This window comes from Crocodylus porosus, unplaced genomic scaffold (genome assembly GCF_001723895.1).
Source record: "Crocodylus porosus isolate Cpor-Errol unplaced genomic scaffold, CroPor_comp1, whole genome shotgun sequence".
In the NCBI taxonomy this organism is placed as follows: domain Eukaryota; kingdom Metazoa; phylum Chordata; order Crocodylia; family Crocodylidae; genus Crocodylus; species Crocodylus porosus.
The window spans coordinates 2,021,674-2,044,878 of record NW_017728948.1 but is presented as its reverse complement, the minus strand read 5'-3'; the positions used below and the strand labels follow the sequence as shown (position 1 = coordinate 2,044,878).

General features: G+C 43.9%; 1 protein-coding gene across 6 annotated transcripts in view; it reads right to left on the bottom strand.

Annotated features, from left to right (window-relative positions):
• The window catches only part of ALMS1 (ALMS1, centrosome and basal body associated protein), a 96,176-nt gene that overhangs the window by 37,502 nt on the left and 35,469 nt on the right, over positions 1-23,205 (bottom strand). For 5 of the 6 annotated variants that reach the window (XM_019553176.1, XM_019553178.1, XM_019553177.1 and 2 more), the window contains exons 5-9: positions 20,897-21,056; positions 18,982-20,256; positions 15,561-15,691; positions 4,209-5,982; positions 2,842-2,976 (exon numbers count right to left, since the gene is read on the bottom strand). In XM_019553176.1, the coding sequence (XP_019408721.1) occupies positions 2,842-2,976; positions 4,209-5,982; positions 15,561-15,691; positions 18,982-20,256; positions 20,897-21,056 (3,475 nt within the window). The remainder of the gene's footprint in view (positions 1-2,841; positions 2,977-4,208; positions 5,983-15,560; positions 15,692-18,981; positions 20,257-20,896; positions 21,057-23,205) is intronic. The other variant, XM_019553180.1, reaches the window with a different exon arrangement.

Sequence of the window (23,205 nt, the reverse complement as noted above, 5' to 3'; positions counted from 1 at the left end):
GACTCCCACCGTTAAGTCCCTTTCCCCTCGACTGCCTTGTACTCTAACCCAAAGCACTTCAGAGTGCCCCTCCCCTGACTCCTTGCTAATTGACGAGGATGTGTATTCCTCCTTAATATAGAGGACCCACCCACGCCCCCACCTCTCTTTCCTATCCTGTCCCTCCTGTACAGCCTATAGCCCTTGACACTGACCGCCCAATTATGCGTTGCGTCCCACCACGTTTCTGTAATCCCCACTACGTCCGGGCTGATTTACTATCGAATAAGGAATGATCAGCAGGGCACCCAGCTGATCGTCCATGATCAGAGTTGTCCTAACAAAGCAGTACGTAAGAAAACTGAATTAGCCACTTATTACTATGCACCTTTTCTACTAGGTCTTTGATCCCAGCATCACAAGGTATTTCATGATGAGGCATGCAAGTATTACAGCCACTCTACTGATGGGGTAGGAGGCACAGTTAGGTTATTCAGACAAGCCATTTGGGGACCTGAAAACAGGCCCAAGAAGTCCATATTCCCTCCTGCTGAGCCCATATTAAATTGTAGATATTTTTGCTGACTGATAGGCACAGAAATTTTCTCCACTGAATACAAAGTGATGGAGAAAATTGGTAGTACACAAAACTGCAACTAGAGGGATTTTTTTCCCCCCACCCCGTTTTATTTTTTCCATGGCACAGGGTCAGACTCAATGTTCTGCTCAGGTCCCTTCCAACCCTACTAACTATGAAACTATGAAATTATATAAAATGTTTACCTTTGTGCAAGCTCCAGACAAAAGGTTCAAGACAGCAATACATTTTTACAGCAGGACTCCCTTAATGCCACGTTCCTGTGTCATAACAATTGGAAAGCCTAAAAAGGCAACTCACTGGTGTATATTCTGTCGGCTCTGCATGGTTACGTTCAGCAGTCATTTAATTCTGTTTCCTCCACTCCTGTGCAGTTTATTTTAAAAGCCTGAGGTATGTCAGGTCAACATGGCATCTGCATAGTTTCTGCAAAACCATTGTATTGCATCTGCCTCTCTCTGCCCCATAATATTTCAGAGACATTATAGCATCATAGAGCAAACCGAATTGGAAACAGGAAAGACCAACAAATTTGAAACCTCAAGTTCCACTCCTGCTCAAGTAATTATATAGATACAAATAACCACAGATGCAATTTTGAATCTACCGGTAGTACCCAGCACAGTTAATGTGACTAACATCCTTATTTACTCAACTGTGCCCACACAGCAGGGAGATGGACCATTTTTGCGACAGTAACTGTGTCCACAAGTGCCTGTATGTCAAAGGGAAGCCCAGCTTGACGCCAACCTAAAAATTAGGTCCATCATGTCTAAGATGCTGCACGTGTTGCTACTGACAATATTTCAAGAGAAACAGGCCACATTGTTGATAAATCACGAGTTATTTGCCTCTTTAACCTAAAAAATAGTAGTTTGAAAAATTTCAAAGCAGAAATCAAACGTTTTATATTTAAGCCTAAAATGAACTCACTTAGTGCGCTCAACCTTTTTGGCCAGCGGGCTGCATAGGCGGTGGGCAGTCCACCCACAGGCTGGATCTGGCTGGTGGTGTTGATCCAACACATGGCACAGGTACGGCAGTGATCCATCCAGCCATGCGGAGAGAGGCGGTGGGGCAGACCCGGATAAACCCAGCCCCAACCTGGCCCCGTGAGTAGGAAAGGAAGCTGGACCCAACCCCAACCCAGTCACGGGAGTCGGGGCAGGGACACGAGGAGGCTCAACCCAGCCCCACAGTCATCTTCTTCATCATGTCTCCAGTCCAGCCTTCCTATATGGTCTGCTCCCAATGTTCTGCACAGGCCGCTGCTTCTGGTGTTGGTGTTGCCAGACTTTGTGGGGTGCATTGTGGTGCTACAGGGCATCTCCAAAGATGATCCATGGTTTGCCTCTCCTGACAAACACACTGGTTGGTTGCATAGAGATGCCATGATGTCATGAGAAAGTTGCATCTGCCAAGACCCACTCTCAATTCCCCCAGCAGTGGGGTAGGGGAGAAAAAGTGTGTGTGTATGTGTGTGTGGGGGGGGGGGGGGGGGGGAGAAGGGGTCAACGTGGCCCAGCTCTGATACGCAAGGAGGCTTGGGTTTGGGAATTTGGCAGCAGGGGAGGGCGGCCAAATTCCCCTACCCACGGGGAGCCCTGTGGGCCAGATGTTACAGCTCCATGGGCTGCATTTGGCCATGGGCTGGAGGTGGAGCAGCCCTGTTCTAGATCATGCATTTGGTAACTTTCTTTAATGCTTAGCATCACACAACACTTCAGAATGCATCAGTAACGAGATACATCAAAAGGGAATGTGCCAGAGGAAATATAGAAGTGGGGAACTGGATTAGAAGGGAAGAGAGAACTGGTGGGGAAAATGATATAATCCAAAATGCAATTCCTGAGAGAAAAAAGAACTAAAAGAAAAATCTACCAGCAATTGTGAAACTCTTGAGCAATGCAGTAGGAATAGATCAAAGTAATAACATCTCTTTTTAACTAAAGAATTCAAAGTCATATCCTTCAAGTCCAAGCTTTTACATGGTTGTGTTATAAAGCCAAAATACAAGCAGCATAAATATACAGCACGACTTTCTAGTCTTAGTCACGCACTATGGATCTGCGCAGAATAACTACTGAAACCAATGCAGTTACTCTAAATGCACATGGTTTAAAACAGAACTGAATCTAACAGACAAGAAGATGTTTTGCAAATATATTACGCATATCTGGCCCAACTGGCTACAACCGCTCTATGCTTGAACCTCAGAAGAGACTTTGGCTCGGCTTTGTAAAAGTTCAGAGAAATGCAAATACCTGAGTGAGAGCTCTCAATAGTGGTCTCTGACCTGACGGGAGATATTCTGGGTGCTTCCTTTGGATGGGGAACGTAGTACATCTCTCTGCTACCAGAAGGCTTGTACGGCACCAGTAAAGGCTGATCTGCACATACTGAAAGCAGCGTAGGAAACAGAAATCAAAATACAATGCTGTAATACAACCTTCTGTAATACAAAGGCCAACACAAATCCCAGAAAATGGGCTGCATAGCTTGTGATCAGTGTGCAGGTTGACTATTTCCCTAAAGAATATGCTCATTAAAGAATCAGCAGATAAGCACCTACCTGCTGTTTAGAGGGCTGACCTGATTAATAGCTAGATAAGATGGCTTAATAAGCCACAATTTCTCTTAAAGACTAATAAAATTTGTGACTGAGACCACCACTACGTAACTAAAACACATTACGTAACATGCCAACATTGCTCACAGTGAAATCGTATATCTATGCTATTACAGGCACTTGCCCGATTTAGGTCAATAAATACAATGTGTTGTTATGCTGAAGCTACTGAAGGATTCGGCTTGCTGCAGTTAACAAGTACTGGAAGATTTACTGCTTCCTAACAATACAGATAACAAGCCATTATTCATGTAGGACTCCCATTTCAATTGAGCTGAAGGTGTCCGCATAAAGAATCTTTCCTCAGCACCGTATGACTTCTTGGGGTTATTTTACACGCATCTCAAGAGACAGCCAGAGCCTAGGCAAAGAAAATTCAATAGATGTTATGTCTGCAGACACTGCTAATGTATAACAGCCCTCTTTGGTGTGAGGGGTGTAAATTTGCACCTGACTGCATTGATGGGAGTAACGCACCAGGGGAGGTCTATGCTGATTATGTATCAGTACTAGCACATTTGCTCTCAACAGCTGCGTAAAACCCGTCCCACCAGCATTTAGGCACCCAAGTGCACTTCTCTTCCACCCTGCTCAAGTCCCTGAAAACCAGCTAAGGCAAAAGGTGGTAGGTCCTCCGCCACACTGCTCTCCTGAGATCCTATCTTAAAAGCAAGATGACCATGTATTACAAAAAGTAGATGTATTCATGGCTTTTCTTGATGGAACAGAATCACACTAGGGCGTTTTAAGTTGTGTAGACCCTAGTGAATAGCCAGGTTACTCCCTTCCTGGCCCCAAAAGATCTTTGATAGGCATTGTTTTAAATTCCAGGATCAAATACCAAAGTCGCTCGGTGGTCCTATTTCCACACTTCTTTAAAAAAAAAAAAAAAAAGGTTTTGTTCTCATGCTAAAAAGACAAGAAACCAAACTCCTGACTTGGCAAAGTTGGGTGGGGGAAAAAGGGGCCAGAGATTTGCGGAAGATGCACTGAATCTCTCACCAGCTGGCCTGTGGGATGAGAAAATCTGGTTCTGAGATGAAGCGCCAAGGCTGGGGATTCTGCATGCCTTCTGGCGAGAGGATACGAGGGCAGGGTTTTCCTCCTCTTCTGTACTAACATAAATCTCTGCTGAAAACGTTGTCTTTTCAGGGCTTTCTGTTGTGATCTGAGTAATGGCATCAGATGTTGTTTTTCCAGTCTGTGCAGAAACCAGAGTCCTGAAGCCATCCTGCACATTACGTCCACTTGTATCCAGACCTCTGGTGTGTGCCTCCCTCAAGGAGGGGACTCTCTGGCTGCTTTCCAGGGGCACATGCTTTATATCGTGTGCTAGTCCTGGTGTGCCTGGAACAAAGGGATGCACAGGAGATGGAGGTGGTAAAGATCCTGGCCTTGGGAAGTATGAAGACCCTTGATCCATTGGAACAAGTTCAGCGGTTGGTAACTTTGAGACAGGCTCTAACGAAGTTTTCGGAGACCTTACTAGTGTTGGCTGAACATCACTCTTAATTCTGTCGTTAAACCTTGTTTCTGCTTCAGCTCTGAGGTTACCACATGGCTCTGAAGTAGCACATTTTGGGGACAGAGTTATACGGACACAAGACAAAGCCTTTTTTGTTGGAGATGAAGGGGATACCGGCATGGCGGCCAAAATCTGATCTGGGGAGGGACTGTGTATCCCATTACCATGTCCTGTCTCCATATCTGCGTGATGGAGAGAGAATATATCAAATGGAAGCTTATCCTCCTTCTCTGTCAAATTATTATGGCTTTTAAGCAAATGAGCTTGTGGGCTATAAACTGGATCTTCTGTAACCTGGGCTTGGCTGGAGGGACTCGTCTTTCCCTGCTGATAAAAACTTATGGGAACGGGTTCATTCAACGTATTTGATTCTTGATTAAATTTCTTATCACAATCAGCCACAGGAAGTCTGGCATTAAGCCTGCCCAGCCCAACAGCATCTTGAGCAGAAGTCTGAGCTGCTTCAAAACTAGTTCCCACAAGGCTGAAACATGGGTCAGGATATATGGATTTAGACTCTTGGGCTTGGTCTTTCCCTAGATGAGCTCCAGGTTTGACAACATCCGTGACTACATGGTGAAAACTGTCTTGGTCTGCAGTAGGCTTAACACCACTAGCTAGAGTGCAAGTGGCTGTTGGACTTGAAGGACATGACTCAGAAGTTTCTAGATGTCGCTTTTCAAGCTGCTGCTTTTCAATGCTAGTAGATCCAACTTGCAATGGTATTACACCATGAAGAGCATCTTCAGTAAGGCTAGTACCAAGGACAGGAGACAAGGAACGTTTTCTGGATGCAAATGTGATGGAGGTAATCTGTTTAGCAATTTCTGCAGATGGTTTTTCTACAGATAGCTTCTTCTGAGCTGGAAAACGCACTTCCTCTTCTGTTTGTGCATTAGGGGCATCCACCAATCCCATCAACCACGCATCCACATCTTTACACGAGGGGGTAAGCTCAATACTGATATCAAAGGGATTAGTTGCCAGGGCGTGAAGCTGGTTTGGGATTTGTGCTTGGAAGGTATCCAAAGCTTTAAACTGTGTATTACTCGATAGAGAATAATCAGGTGAGTCAATTGTATATACTGGCATGACCCATCTTCCATATGACTCTGAAGGCTCAAGTTCGAAATCCTGCATCTGGTTGTCAGTTTGCTTCTGTTCGCTATATGGAGAGGGGAAATGTTCAGGGTAGTGCTTCTGATTATGGCTCTGACTTGGTATAATGTCTGAGCTGTTTCCCCACGAATCCTGAAAAGGCAAAAAACACAGATTCTTGAAAGAAAAAAAAAAGGTGTACGCATCTATAATAAGGACCAGAGTTTCAAAATTCAGACAAATACTAACATGAGAAATAACAAGTTCTGGTGTCATAGAGGAAAACTCACACTTTGGAGTAAAACTGCCCATAGGACTATAAGCAGGGACTTGCCTCCACATGTGCCAGGTACATAGCTAGTGCCTTTTCAATCCCACAACATACCAAACCCCAGTGGTGAAGTTCATAAAAAGATTTTTCCAGTTTTTACAACATTTAGGTTTTCCCTAGACAGGCAAGGGGAAAGTGGTAAGTGCTTCTTGACAATCAGGAACTTGCACACTTTATTCACTATTATCTGGTCTCCCACATGCCCACCCTTCCACTGGTTCGTTTCACTTGCAGCTTGGCATAAACCTAGATGGTAAAGTCTTCAAGACAGTCTTTTTAACTTTTTGTTCATAGGCTGATCAGAGTGGAAGGGATCATTTGGGCCACTGAGTCAGCTGCCCCTGTACAAACATGGGCTACGCTATATCTAAACCATCCTAAATAGATGTCTTTCCAGCCTGCTCTTGAAAACCTCCAATTCAAAAGTACCCACAGCTTCCCTGGGGCAACTTGTCCCACGCTTCTACTGGTCTCGTAGTTAGAAAATTTGCCCTAACCCTGTTTTTCCACAGTTCGCATCTGTGCACCGCCTTCTGTAGCAAGGGAGCACACTGGTTCTTAAGTCATCTTTGCAGCAACCTTTCAAACATTGGGAAGCTGCCATCATGCTCCTTCTTAATCTCCTTTTCTTCATACTCCAATGTTTGCATACAGCCTAATACAGTAGGACTTGGATCCCAGATGGGGCCTGGAGACATCAATATTCACTGTTTCATAATAAGGTTTGGCCATTAGCCATGTCAAACTTAACTAGCTCCTTCTGCTCTTTAGGTCACGAGCTACCAAGGGGCTCCCCATCACATGCCGCGACGTGAACAAAACTGTCCCATCCTCAAGCACTCATGCCTCGAGAGTGCTACGAAATTAAATTTTGAGGTTCTGTGAAAACAACTGGCTGGTTTCACAGAAGCCCATTATGCCATACAGCTCAGTCTCGGCCTTCAAAACACACTTTTCATTTAAACCAGAAAGGACGTTTTTAAGGTTATGAGAACACTGCTGCTGTTAGATCTTCTGCCATGATATAGCTGTCACTAGAAGAAAGATCTGGGCACATAAAACTCTCCCTGATGTATTAAGTCATTCCACTCCAGCAGACTTTCTGAAGTGCAAGCACGTTTCATAATCAAGTCACAGGAAAACTCAATTATTGACAAAAACAGAGCAAAAAGCTATTCTTTAAACTGACACACGAGTAAAATTTTTAATTAAAGAGCTTTGAAGTTTTGTACTTCCCACATTCAATAGCTCTTCCCCTGATGCTAAGAAATAAGTCTATCCAACAGAGAACAACACATACACAAGTGCAAGCCACTGACACACTGACAAGAAAATTAAAATGCAAGTGGAAAAAAAAAAAAAAAAATCAAGAATTTTTTAAAAAGCAACTGTTAGTTTGCAATATCTTTTCAGTCTCCAGATGGATCTCACCTTTTTCCCCCTCCCAGTTCAAACATGTACGTCTCCCACTGGATCGTCCTCTTGTTTTAGAAAGTGGTTAAGACTGCTAGACTTTGCAATCCAGGGAAACATTTTTTAAATTTCCAGATCCTGATTAGCTACTTACCAGAAAAGATTTTTAAAAGTGCCTAGAAAATGCACTCATTCGATTCAATATGTTCATCGCTATGAAAGCCGATATTGAATTGATCTGTATCAACCATCACGATATTTATTCTGCATTTATAAACCCTCTGTAGTTCCAAAGCACTTAATAAATTTAAAATTAATCAAAAAGTTATGCATGGATCACCTAATTCACTACTGAAAACGGAGGCCTCTCAGTGTAATCTGCAAATTGCACAGTCGTACGGGTTAGGTAAAGACCCAGTTGTCCTTTCCAACTGGCTTTTCTTTAACTGAGACTTATCTCCTTTTTTCCTGGCTTGATTAGTGACTAAAACACAGGTTATATCAACATTATATTTATTTCTATCTAGTCATGTCCATCCATCCATCCACACAGATTTGCTTATGAACTGAATAAAACTATAAATGAACATGGTATAGCTCATCAATGGAACAAGAAAAGATGCTGTCCTACTTTCTCTTCCAGGTGACGCGGTGCTCTCTTTCAAATGTCTATGAGCACGATACACGCTGGCACTGCTGTCAGTGGCACAATTCCTCCGAATTTGCGTGGCAGAAGGGTATGACCTCTACATTGGGGTGGGCAAAATGCGGCCTGGGGGCCAGATGCGGCCACGCCAGGCCATTCTATCCAGCCTGTGGGGCCCCTAATATTAATTTTCTAATTTTTTTAATCTGCCCTCGATGGCTTGCTGAAAGTCAGTAAGCGGCCCTCTGCCCAAAATAAATGCCCGCCCCTGCTCTACATGTGAATTCCTCAGGGGTAGAGAAAGCATCTCCTCCATGTTTTGCTCTCCAATTTCTGAAGCTTGGTTTCTCTGCAAAAGCTTTTGTGTAGTGTTGCAGAGTACAAGCAATGCATAGAACAGATCTAAAGGGTTCATTTGCTGGCTCTGGTTACTCTAGTTTACTGCATGGTAGAACTAAATAACGTATATGCAAATACACAGATAACGGCTGAATAGAAAAGGCTTTCCTTCAAAACTCTCTGGATTAATAATGGACATTTTAAACATGCTACAGCCACTACAGAACAGGGTTTAAAGGTATGCCTGTTTACAAGGAACAGCAACCAGACCAAAAAGTGGCCTTTTTTCTGGTTCTTCCCCTTCAGGGATGCTGATAGAAAAGAAAAACCCTAGCTTCCCAAGAATGCCTTCATTAAGGAAGGAGTGCCAAAACCTCTACCGTAGCTTACCTGAGAGATGCAAGAGATGGCATGCTTAAAAGAAAGTAGAGACAGAGTACACCTGTAGGGAGCAAAACTTATATTGCAAGCAAAGTCAGTAAACACCACACTTCCAGATGCATGCAGAAAACTCAACTAGAAGTCTACCATTCCTTCAGTCAATGGGGTCTGCTGATTAAGAGACACAGCATGAGTTTAATCCCATCACAGCACCAATCACATTCCACACAGCATGCTAGAAAGCAGATCTTTCTTACATCACTGCATCCCATCATCTTTTGATACAAATTAGTGTCAGAGGAAGTACCACTGTTATCACATGCTAGAAACAGATAAGACAAGTCATTTTGATCAGCAGTGTTTTATATCAAAATCATTAGGGCTCATATTAGCTCCATAAAATCTTAGGCCTCTCTAATTTCTTTAGAAGCAGAATTTCACTGGCAAAGACAAAACTATATCACTTTAAAATGCTTGCATCTGCATCCCCTTAATTTGAAGGCATTCAAAATTAGCGTCCTTTCAAATGATGCTGGTAAAAGCTAACGTAAAACAAATCTATTGACTTGGACAAAGCTCAAATGACCTGTTTCAGCCTAAAAAAAAAATCAATGCAACTCATTACTTTATCATTTGACTGAGACAACTGGGAAAACATAACACTATCTCATTAGTACACGGCCATATGGAGGTATGAATAAGTGCTCTTCCAACAGCCAACATGAAGGAATGAACAAATAAAGCCAGTCAGGAGAATTACAAATTGTCTGATCTAAACCGTAAATTCAAGCAGACATTAACACAATTTTCCCCCACATCCAAAATGTCAACAGAAATAAAACACTTTGGGCAAGAAAACCCTCATAGTCTAATAATGCCTACTTTAAAGTCTCATGCTAGCAGCATAAACCAGTGTAACTAAAGGATATTTAAAAGTCAGTCTAACTATTCCAAGCCCCTAATACATGTGCAGTTAAACCAGTTTAATGTTTCCCTTTCTCAATTATCCTTACTAAAACAAGCTGCGAGGCACAAAAGAAAAAGAGCAGGTCATGGACTGCGCATACGGATGACAGCTCAAAAATGGCCTGTTTCTCTGTGGGCAACTTCCCCTTCTGCTTTGAGTGATCACCCATAAGCACATTTAACTAATTGTTTCTGCTACATCGCTGCTTAGAACCAATACACGTGGGACCTCAGGGCCTTCAGAAAGATAAGGATGGGAATGCAGCCTTCCTAAATGCAGCACCTTTCCCGAAGGCTTCAACAACAGGATAATGCATTACAAGCACGTAGCTAGATCCCCAGGGACATCTTCCACTGCTACGGCTGAAGGCATTAGTGCTGTGGTGGAATGAGCTTTAAGAGTGGCCAGAGGGTCTACCTTGACAGCTTCATAATTTCTGTGTGCCCCCAGATCTGCGTGGCGGAGGGCGGGCTGCAGCTGCGGGCTGGGGCTGGGGTCCACGCCCTGCTTGGTATGGGTGGCAGCGGTGCTGGGAGTGGGGGCTGGGTGGGCTATGGCAAATTTTGGGGTGCGATGGGAAAGCAAGCAGCGGTGGCGGTGAGGGAGTGGTGGCAGAGAACAGAAGCTGCAGGAAGAGAAGAGCTGGGGGAGCGGGGGAGCAGGGACTAGTAACTGCAGCTCCGACTCTGACCCCAGGCTCAGGGTCAGAGATTTGGAGCCAGTGGTCCCACCCCTCCATTGTGCTTAAATCTAAGATGAGGGGGTGGCCCCCCAAACTGAAGGGTGGGGAGGGGAATCTTACCCTGGATTCAAGTAAAAAAGGTAATAAAGCAGGATAAAGGAATCCTGCATAAGGAAGAGCTGACATTTGTGGCATTTCACAAAACAGGCCCATTTGAGAACAAGACAAATCTGCCAATAAGCACCGGGAGCCTGAACCCTTCCTTTTCGGCTCATCAGAAGAAAAGTGTCCATTTGGCTCGCCTGCTCTGGTGCTCTGCAGCCCAGACAGGCACGCTGCTGAGAGTGCAATATGCTGCCTAATGTACCCGACCTATAACCTGAGCGTTGCCCAGGGGGGAAAAAAATGCCCTGGTGCATTCAGTGATAAGGTAATGACAGAAGAGACAGCCGCTGGGTTTATTTGGGCATGCGGACCTCAGCTGTAACAGAGAAACGACTCACAAGAGATAAGGCACAAACTGATCTGCTCTGAAATCAACTTATTCAATATGTAGGAATGCAGTGGAAATGACTAAACACTGAGCTGCCAAATGCACAAAATGAAAAAGCTGGGGAAAAAAATGTATTTTTCCGTTCTTTGGTTATGGTAATTGTAAATCATACTGGGAAAACAATGAACTTCAGCATAAACTGGGGTTGGGTGGTTGTTGGGTTTTTTGTTGGTTTTTTTTAAATGGACAGTAGTCTTTTTATTCTAGTGTTTTAAATCTCAGGTCAGAAAAGCACTTAAATATGTCCCAAGGATGAAATGTAATAGCTTTGCTGATTAGGAGCCTTAAAACTCAGGGGAGGGAAGATCTCAGACTCCCTCTGGCTCTCAATAAGTCTCCCCTCTCCACTTCTGCATTTTCTTTTCATCTAGCTCCCATAGATTTTCCACTGGACTGGCTGCAGTATCTCAGAAGCTAAATTTTCATGAGTTTCATTCCTAAAAACCTAAGAGGCATAACCCATATTGCTCAAACAGAGCTGCAGAGTCATAAAATTGCAGCAGACAGCACTGACAACAATGAAAGGTCTGGGGAAGACTTCACCGTATGAATTCGAAAGAGCAATTTGTCTTAGTTGGTTCTTCCAAGCGTAGAAAGAGAAAAATATTATGCTTTTCCTGTCTCTGTCTTCTTCAAGCCAGAGCATCTCCAATCTCATTCTGAAACTCTGACAGTAGTAGAGCTAGCTGGAAACTGTTCAATGACAAATCAGAATTTTCCAATGAAAAACAAATTTCAAAATCGCAAACGCTTACAAGAAAAGGTCTGCTTTGATGAATTACCCATGCTGGTTTTGAGAACGGCAAAAAGAAGCGTGATGTTTCACTTCAAAACCATTTTCTGTTTTGAAATTTAAGCTAATGTTTAATAAACAAACCTTTTAAAAGATCAAAATGGGGGGAAAAGCTCTCGATTGGTTTGAGCCTACATTTTTCTATTCCTAATTTGCAACAATTTGACATAGACCTTTCGTCCAGAGTTAAAACAGGACAAAATGTTCAATTCTCACAAGAAAGAAAAAGCATGTCCTTTCCTGCCCCAGCCAGAATACTCAAAATCAGTGCAATCAAAAAAAAAGAAAAGCCAGGAGAAAGCTGTATTATAGCATCTAAAGAGTACTGGAAAATAGCTTTAGAGTCACAGGGTCATAGGAAAGTAGGGCCGGAAGGTGTCTCACGTGGTCATCTAGTCCAGCCCCCTGCTCAAGGTAGGATTCTCCCTGCCGAAACCATCCCCGCCACATGTCTAATCTGCTCTTGAAAACGTCCAGGCATCGAGATGCCCTTCCTAGTCTAGGCAGCTTGTTCCAATGCTTGACCACCCTCAGTCAGAAAGTTCCTCCAAGCTAAGTTTCCCCGGCTGCAGCCTGAGGCCCTTGCTCCTAGCTCTGACCCCCGCAGTCGCAGAAAAAAGCCCATCTCCATCCTCCTTTAGGTATTTGAAGACTGTTCTCAAATCTCCTCTCAATCTTCTCTTCTTCAAACTAAATAACCCTCATTCTTGCTGCCTTTCCTCATATGGCAGGCTTCTCTCTCTTTTTTTTTTTTGTTACTCTACTGATCTCTCTCTGCAATCTGCCCACCTCCTTCTTGAAGTGCAGGACCCAAAACTGGACACAAGACTCCAGGTGAGACCTCACCAGTGCTGAATAGAGCAGAAGAATCACTTCCCTTGGTTTGCAAGTGACGTTCCTGTTGTTATAACCAGGGATCCTGGTTCTCCCCAATAAAAAAAGTGACAAATTCTCTGATAAAAAAACCCAAAATCCATGATTTAAAAGAAAGGCCCTTCACTCCCCTCCCCTCCACAGCCCCCTGGCCCTGCTCACGCCCTTCCACAGCCTCCTGGCCCTGCTCATACCCCTCACTCCCCACCCCCCAACAGCCCTCCCAGCCTTACTCGTGCACCTCACTCCCCCTGCACAGCCCCCAGTCCAGCTCATGCCACTCACTCCCCCTACAACCTCTCCATCCCTGCTGATGCACCCCTCACTCCCCGACCCACAGCTGCAACAGCCCTGCTGGTGCCCCTCACTCCCTGCCACAGCCCTCTGCACCCCCCCACCCCACACACACACACACACACAGAAGGGGTCCCCACCTGCCAGGGCTACGGGCTTTCCCCACTGCTGCCTGCCAGCTGCAGGTTTGGGAGGGTGGGGCCAGCTCCCCGCCGCTATGCGCACTCCCGGGGCAGCAAGGAGGACCCAATCCTTGTTTAATCAACCCAACCTCTGTGTGCATGCATTTTATGATTTAACTAGCTACCAACCCAACCTTACTCATCTGGCTGATTGCAAACTATGTTCCCAGTCTATTCAGGTCATTCTGGATCCCAGCCTGCAACTCCACCCAATCCGGGGGCATCTGCAGATTTGCTAAGCATGCACTCAGTCCCACCATCTAAAACATGAATGAAGGGTATTAAATGATACCAGGCTGGGGACAGACCTTGGGACAACCCCCATTGATACCTCCCCCCCAATTAGCTATTAAGCCATTGATGACTACTTGTTGAACACAATGTGCCAACCAGTTATGTGTCCACTTCACAGCACTTTCATCTTGTCTGCATTTCCTTAGTTTGTTCATGAGAACATAAAATAATTGAAAGTTAGGGCTGGAAGGGACCTCAGGGGGTCACATCTAGTCCAACCCCCTGCTGCAAGCAGGACCAGCCCCAACTACATCATCCCAGCCAAGGATGATGTAGGAGACAGTCTCAAAAGCCTTACCAAAGCCAAGGTATAATCACATCCACTGCCTTCCCACCATTCACAAGACCTGACAGAAGGAGATCAGGTTGGCCAGGCAGGACTTGCTCTGAATCTGTGCTAGCTATTCCCAACCACCGTGTTATCCTCTAGGTGCTTCTCAATAGTCCCTGAAGACATACCCAATGACTTTTCTAGGCATCAAAGTCAGACTGACTGGTCTGTAGTTCCCCAAATCCTGTTTCTTCAGAGATGGACACTATATTTTTCCTTTTCCAATCACCGGGGAACTCAACCAACCTCCATGAGTTCCCAGTGGACAGCGATTGGCTCTGAAATTACCTGAGCCAATTCTTTCAGTACCCAAGAGTACATCCCATCCAACCCTGCCGACTTGAGAGCATCTGCTTCTCTAAGGGACCCGGACCTGTTCTACCCTAACTCGAGGTTGTTTGCCTCCTTCCCTAACTTTGCTACCAACTCCGCTCACTATGAGGCAGCTAGCCCCAGTTTGTGAAGACTGAAGGAAAAAAAGGCATGAAATACTTCAGCCTTCTCTGTATCATCTCATGTCTCTCATGTTGGATTTACATCAGGTATAGTAGTATAAACCAATCTTTGGATTTACCATCTATTTGCTGCCACTTTTGTTTTTGTTCGAAATAGGAAGCGCACTTGCATTTCTCTTTCCAAGCAGAATCTAGAAGATTGGTTAGAAAACCTGAAGAAACAATATTCTGCAGCCACAGGACAGCTTCAAAGAGTTGCAAAGCAAAAGCAAGCCTTTCTAAGTTAGAGTCCTCTACACAGTCATCATAGTAAGCTAGTTAAATCATAAAATGTACGTACACAGAGGTGATATTTTCTAAGATATTATGTGGCAAAGGACACAATCAATTATACTGATATAATCTGGAGTGTCTTTTTTTTTCTTTCACTGCTAACTTCTCTCCTGAGGATCTCAGGGCCAGATATACTACACAGAAAGGAAAATAAAGTTGTTTTAACTACGTTGTTGTTACAGGGCACAAGATTCCTGGTGATGACAGCCACTGAAGGACAGATGATGACTGGAGGCTGAAATTCAAGTTTATTGTGATTACCTCAAAGGTTGCCCCCCGCTCTCCCCCTTCCGATTTCTCATTTTTTTGCCTCTTACTGTATCATCTCTAGGCTCCTTCAGTCTGCTACCTGCCTCTTCCACCAATTACTAATTTCTCAAAATAAAATCTCCACATTTTCTTCCATTCCACTCTTTTTGCTTCCAAATCTCTATCAGTCTCAGATGCACAGACCTATGAGTAGATGCCCAAATCCCACAGAGTATGGCTAACACTAGCTCAGACAAATGCTGAAAACAGAAATCCAAGGACAGATTGGAGGCGATATAGTCTCTGTCTGGCTTACTCACAAATTCAAGTCAGGATGCAATATATTGGAATATATGAATCAGAACACCCTTAAACAAACAGTTACAATTCAGTAAATGGCAAGCGATCAAATTTCTCATAGTATTTCCTGTAAATTTCAGGCTAAATGGAGAGGTGAAATTTTCATTAAATGTCACCGTGGTAAATCATCGTTGCTAGCAAGACACCACCATACAACTTACTAAAATGACAAAAATCAGTGGTTATAAACACACAAAACACCATCTGCCCCCTTCCACAACTTCCCTTAAATCAGTTCCTATAGCTCCTCCTTACCTTGGCTAATGCAGATTTCCTGGCACTCAAAAGCAGTTCTGCCTTGATTTCTTCTATTCTCTTCCTGTCCTCCTCATTCAGATCTGGCAAGGAGCCATGGGGGTGGCTAGCCAGTTTCAGCTTCACCCAGGCTGTGAATAAAGGACATAAAACAATAGAAAGCCCCATTCTCCTATGTCGAGTTTCCACACAGAGGTGAGTCTCACACTTCTGTTCATCAGAGATGGACAGGAACAGACTCAGGTGCAAGACATACAAGATGACAGCTGCCAGGAATAGGACACCATTTAAACTGGCTGCTCATTTTTATTTTTATTTTTTAGAACAGGATGCCATTAAGTCAGGGGTGGGCAAAATGCGGCCCAGGGGCTGGATGCAGCCCGCCAGGCCATTCTATCCAGCCCGTGGGGCCCCTAAAAAATTTAGAAAATTAATATTTATCTGTCCTGGGCTGCCTGTCATGCGGCCCTCAATGGCTTGCCAAAACTCAGTAAGCGGCCCTCTGCCCAAAATATTTGCCCGCCCCTGCGTTAAGTGATCGTCTACCTGAATGATGCACCTGTTACCTAATTCTGATCTCATAATCATCTCTGTAGTTCGTCAATAGTGAATCAAATACCACTTCGCCACCACTCTCTTGAAGGACACCTTTAAATGCATGTACAAAGAGAAAATAGGGCTCATAGAAGTACAGGACTTCAAGAGACCTTCAGGGTCAAGCCCAGTCCCATACCACGTGCAAACCCCTTGGCAAGCAGTATTTCATAAAGAGGCAGGCCAGGGTAGAACCTCACACACTGATTCAGAGAGGCACAAACCTGCTCCATCCAAGCACCGGATAAAATAGGCTGCTGGCCTCCCCGGACCAGCAGCGTGCCACCCTGCCCAACCTGCTGTCTGTCTTCAGACTAACACGGTTAACCTCAATACTTTATAAACCGATCAAATTCATCTTAAACCTAGTTATACCGTTTGCCCCCACACCTCCTACTGAAAGCTGTTCCAGGACCTCAGTGCTCTAAATGGTTAGCAATCTTATTGTTTTCAGCTCTCTTCCACGCCTCTTCATTTGAACTTTTTTTAAATAGATTACTAGACTTGACCATGGGATCACTTTGTCTATGGTATGACAGTAATAATTACCGTAACACCTCCCTGTCCTTACTGGAAATACCTCATTTGATACATCTTACAATGATGGGTGGCTCCGTTACCCATGATTAACCCTTGTATTTACGTCTTTCTCCTCCTCTGCCATTTCCCAGCAATGAGCTGCCACTTTACAAAAGAAAATTATTAGTCCAAGTCCAAAACCTGGTAGTTTGTTCTACCAGCTTTCAACCTCTTGCTTTTATGCCCGTTTTCGAGGTTATTAAGTTTGTCCCTCAACAGGTCCTACCATTATTTATCATGAAAACAAATCCTAACAAAATTTCCAGAAATGATGTTCTCACTTACAAAAGACGACACTTGCCAGCAGGAGTGGACACAGAGCAACACAATCATATTTGTCATTTCCAGCTGGTAAGAAGATTTTACACTATGATCTGAGAATGTATCAGATCATCAGAGCATGACACAGTTTTCTCCTGTTAAATGTCACCCCCTTTTTATTATTCCAATCCACAAGCTCATTCAGTTCTTCCTGACCTCTTCTGTTCCAAACAAAAAACTACCTTGGTATATTCTTTGACAGGATGACTGAGGTTTTTTTAAACAAAGGAAAATGCAACAAATCAAATCTAACAAGACTTTGATTCAGGGATACACATGAAATTAGTCATTGAGATGGAAAAGCTGGAGGATAAACAAGAAAACTGGGAGACTGGTAAAATATAAAAGCACCTAGGAGGAAAATATCAACCACGAGTGATCACTAGGCAAGATCTTCAAGGATCAATCTTGATTAATATTTTATTAATAAGTTTGGCACAAAAATGCAGGTGTGTTTTAATGAAATCTACTGATGGCATTAAGTTGGGAGAAGCATGATTTTGGGGGGGGCTGTAGTTGTGAAGGTCCAGGGCACATGCAGGAAGCAAGAGGTTTTTTTGGTAATGTCTTTTATTGGACCAGCTGTATAATTGGAAGAGATGTTAGACAAGGTTTCAGGCACAGGGTGCCCTTCCTCAGGTCACTGTCATTTGTCAAACATGTATCCTAACTATACAGTTGGTCCAATAAAAGACATTACCAAAAACCCCATGCTTCTCGCATGTTTCCTGGACCATCACAACTGCAGCGCCTACTACAAAGCTGAGAGGCATTTTCAATGCAGAGGAAAATAGAAGTTTTACACTGAATCAATTAGACAATGGAGACAACTGGAGTAATAGAAATGACATGCAATTCAACAGCACAAAGTGCAAGATCGTGTATTTGGGGACTAAAACCAAGAATTTGTGCTGTAACATGACAGCTCGTTAGCTGGAAAAAATGACGAGACCCAGATGTATTAGTCAACCACAGAATGAGTGTGAAACATCAAGGTTTCGGGGGTGTTGGTTGTAGCTGTCCTGGTCTCAGGACATAGGCAGACAAGGTTATTTGGGTAAATGTGATATCTGTTATTAGACCAACTGAATAATTCCTCAGACAAGCCTGAGGAAGGGCACCTGTGGCTGAGAGCTTGCAAAGAACAATTTTTCCAACTACTGAGTTGGTCTAATAAAAGATATCACATTTACCCAAATAACCTTGCTTGCCAAAACATCAAGCTATCTTTTTTACAGCTGCATCAGATACAATCCTAAGATGCATCAGAAATATTTCCAGTACAAAAAGAGAAATATTAATGGCACTGCACAAGACACTGGTGAGACCTCATCTGAAACAGACAAAGTACAACTCTGATCACCCATTTCTAAAAAAAAAAAAAATAATAAAAAAAAAACACAAAAAACCCCCCAGATAAATTAAAAAACTGGAACAGGTGCAGGGAAGGGTCATACCAGTGACCAGAGGAATGGAGAGCCTATCCTATGAAAAGAGACTAAAGGAGCTTGGCTCATTTAACCTAGCAAAATGAAGTCTGAAAGGGTATATGACTGCCTTTATGAATATATTGGAGGTGGCAAGTAAACATCAGAGAAGGAAAAGAGCTATTTAAGCAAAGGACAATATTGGCACAAGAACAACACGGATACAAACTGGCTGCGGATAAGTTTAGACAGGAGATGAAAAAAATTCCTAATCATAAGCATGGGACTTCCAACAGAAATAGTGAGGGAAACTACCTAACCACCTTTAAGTTGAAGTTGGAGCATCTCACCACCACAATTTTATGACATATTCATCTGCAAAAGCAAAAGACTGGACTGGACAATAAAGACGGATAGCTTTGCCGCCTCTATAAAATTTAAAGATACAAGGTTCTCAAGCTTGCACTATTTCGTCTCATCTGAAACGGTTTCTTTCTTACTTCGCGCTTTTTTCTCCTCTTCCTCTACGCTCTTCAGGATTTGTGTTGCGTGCATCTCAGGGGATTCGTATTTCAGAAGGTTTCTGACACGGGCAGCTAGCGAATCTAAGCTGCTACTGTCATCACTCCCTTGAATGACATCCCCCTCCTTGCTGCCAGCTAAACTAGCTTTAGATGAGCCGTGCTCACAGTCCCCGAGGACAGTGGCACTGGTCCCCAGCGGTGCTGTGGTAGGAGGATCTTCCAGTTCTAAAACCCTTCTGATGCTCGATTCACTACTTGTGGCGCTCTTTGTAACAGCCACAGGAGCAAGCAGGTTTTTATCTGTGGTTGCACTACTGCAGCCCTCTGGCTCAGACCTTCCAATGGGTTTTGCTACCCTGAAATCTTCACCAGCTATTTTCTCTGCTGGTCTGTTCTGCAGTTCTGCAGTTTCTTGACTGACAGGTAAATTGCCAGCAAGTGCTCTTTCTGATTTTAAACTGTCCTTGCAGGAATGGAGAGTCTTTATTAGCACGTTATCTTCTTGCATGCTCTTTCTGGTCAACGTTTCATCCCGGGACAACAGCCTTTGAAGCGCTGGGCTGTCATCTCTCACTAATCGAGAATCTTCAATGCCATCCTTCTTTTTAATTGATGCCAGTGAAGAGTCAGTGACTTCTCTGGAGGGGGTAAGAGAAGGGACAGGATCAAACTGACTCAGAGTCATTTTCTCTGCCTGTGCTAAAAGCTTCTGGATCTCTTTCAACGTGCTGGATTCAATGAAAGGATCGTTTCCTTGGTCCTTGTTTAGCTCATTTTCAGAGGCAACTGCATTTGAAGAAAGTAGTTCTCCTTTTACTTCCATTTCACCGATATCCTCAGCCAACAAACTGGTAGACAACTTCTCTAGGCTGCTACTAATATCCCTTGAGTCGCATCTATCGATCAGATCTTGAACGTGCTTTGAAACAAGCATAGGACCTTCTTCATCCGAGTGGAAATCGGCAGCAACTGCTTGTAATTGCTGCCTTGGCTCAACTAATCTTGGGGCAACTGAAGACTCCAAGCTGCCTTCATCTGGAAGAAGAGTAAGCAGTTCTAGTTGGTGGTAGGCGGCAGTACTGCACTGACTCAATGGTTTGTCTTTCGAAGATCTTGAATACTGAGGTGAGAGTTCAGTAGGTACTGGAGTATCAGGTCCAGCATCCGAGCACATTGCTACTGACATGCTGAGAGTCGAATTGCCCGAGTTAAAGCTGGTCTGTGTGATGTCGACAGCAGACAGAGAACCTCCTACAAGGAAACAAAAGATTTAAATTTGGCAGATGTTCTGCTTTGAAGTTAAGAGAAATGTTCAACCTCGACCTCTTGGCAAGAAGCATCTCTGATTATTCCAAGATGCATTTAAGAAACTACTTTCAACCTGTGATGCTTCACTTAAAACCACTTATCACAACAAATCCCTTGAAACATTAGGGCACTTTGGTTTCAGCCCACTAGACACTGATGTTCAAAGCATATATTTGTACGTGCCAAAATGAATACTGTGATCCAGAGTATGCAGCAGCAGAATGACTACCTCAGTGAACATTCAGATTTGACACACTAAAGATCAATAGAAACTTATTCATAAAATACATAATCAGTATTAATCATACGTACAATCAGTATTGTGAATACATTTCCACTTTTTTTTTAGTTTGTTAAATTATTATGCATATTAGTATTCTTGCAGCCTTTCCAGAGAACAGATTGTTTGCATAATGGCAACATATTCTTGAAACTCTTGCTGGGAGCAGCTCTAGCTTCAAAAAAACAACAAAAAAAAAGGTCTAGAGGAAGAAAGTTGATATATGGCATGCAACCAGCCTTAAGTGAGAGGTAACCAAGTGCCCGAAGGGTTCATGCACCAAAATCCTCTCATCCCCCATACCTTCAGAGAGCTGGGCGTGCTTTGTTAACGTGTCAGTGGACCCCTTCAATGTTCTGAGCTCGGACGGGGAAAATTCAACCTCTCTGATTGGACCTCTGGGTGCAAACGGAGTCAGTATACTTGAAGGTGATTGGTCAATGCCAAGATTACGTAGATAGGTCTGGCAAAAGGGAGGAACAAAGAAAAAAGGAAAGCAGTGAATGGGTCTCCTATGGTTGTGAGGCACACATGTTTAGCAAGCTCAGAATTGACCACTTTCCCCAACCAGCATAGCAAATGCATAGTTTTTAATATCTAAACTTCTTCCTGGGTCCAAAACGTTTATTTAAATTTGTTGCCCGAGGATGCACTGCCAGGCAACCCAGAACACTATGTTTGTTTGCCCGGTGTATCGAATCTTCCTTCCACTCCACTTCACTCTTCGGGATTTCATTTTACAACTCTCCCCTTGCTCGCATCAATTTCAAAAGTCTTTAATTAAAAACGGAAAAGAAAACAAAACTGGTTTAATAGCACCTTCCACCAAAATGACACTATGGCATAGGGAAACAAAATACTTCTCGTATCTTAGAAACTCAGGCTGGACATCGGGAGAACGTCCTTAAAAAACAGTCAGATTATGGAGCAGTCTCCCAGAAGAGGTGTAAAACCTACTGTTTGAACAATTTAAAGAGTGTATCGGACAAATTGTTTTTGAAGGCACTAAGAAAACAATCCTTTGCTGGCCAAGAAAGGGGCTAATTGACCCAACGCTCCTTCTATCAATACTGTACAAATGTTAAATTAGTACAGAATGTAACTGCTTGCTTCCTTACTAGCACTTCATGCCAAGAGCAGATTTTTTCAAAGACAGCTTTGGTTATTAAATCAATACTGTTAATTGCACCCAGAAATTATTTAAGTCTATAAATCCTAGGTTTTTAGCATGATACAATCTTTAATGTGTATGGAACACAGCACCTGGCAGGGCCTCCAGTTAGATGAGACGTAATTATTTTTTTTAAATTAGAGCAGTACCACCCCTAACAGGATGTGCCCATATTGCTTGCTCCTATATGGAAAAGGACCTAAACGGCTTCAGAAAAGAACGCAGAACCACTGACATGGTGTTTGCAGCCCGGCAGCTTCAAGAAAATGCCAGGAACAGAACATCGACCTTCTCCTCACACTCCTTGATCTAACCGAAGCCTTCGACACAGTGAACCATGAAGGCCTCTGGGAAATCATGAAAAAGTACGGATGTCCCAAAAAATTCATCAATATGGTCTGACAGTTCCACAATGGCATGACAGCACGTGTCTTTGCGAGTGGCGAATGCTCTGACCCCTTTCTGGCCACAAATGGCATCAAGCAAGGCTGTGTGCTCGCACCGACCCTCTCCAGCATGGGACTGTCTGCTATGCCGTCAGACGCCTTCCAAGATGATGACCATGGTATGGGGATCAGGTACTGTTTTGACAGAGACATCTTCAACCTGTGCAGGCTCTGAGTGGGCTCCAAAGTCCAGACAGCCATGCTTCGTGACTTCCTCTTCACTGATGACTGTGCATTGTGCACAGGCTCACGTGGACCTACTCTCATTAGCCTGTGACAATTTCAGACTCGCTATTAACTCAAAGAAGCCTGAAGTGATGTTTCAACCGGCACCTGGCACAACACCCTAGGAACCACACGTCTCAGTCAAAGGCCAACAACTGTCGATGGTTGACAAGTCTGCCTATCTAGGCAGCACGCTCTCCTGTGCTGTTCACATCGACGATGAAGTCAATGTGAGATTAGCGAAAGCTAGCGTGGCCTTCGGCAGACTCCGCAAGTCAGTCTGGGACCGCAGAGCCATCCGAACCTCAACAAAACTGAAGGTTTACAAAGCCATCATCCTTCCGACCCTCCTTTATGCCTGAGAAACCTGGACCATTTACCAGCATCATGTCAAGAAATTAAACCACTTCCAGCTCTGCTTCCTGTGCAAGGTACTAAAGATCAAGTGGCAGGACAAGATTTGGGACACCAAGGTGCTCAGAAGATCAACTCTCCCCAGTATTTGCACCCTGCTGAAACTGGCACAGCTAAGGTGACAGCGACCACGAGCCGATCACCTTCACCATCCACCGTAAAGCTGGTAAGTTAGTCAGCAACACAAGTCCTTGACTTCAGGAAAGCCAACTCTGACAAGCTCAGGAGGCTGGTCAGTAAGGCCCTAAGGGACCACAACCCCAGGGAGAGGGAAGTTCAAGAAGAGTGGTTGCTCAAGGGAGTGATCCTCAATGCACAAGCTAAGTCTATTCCAACACGGAGGAAAGGCAGCAAGA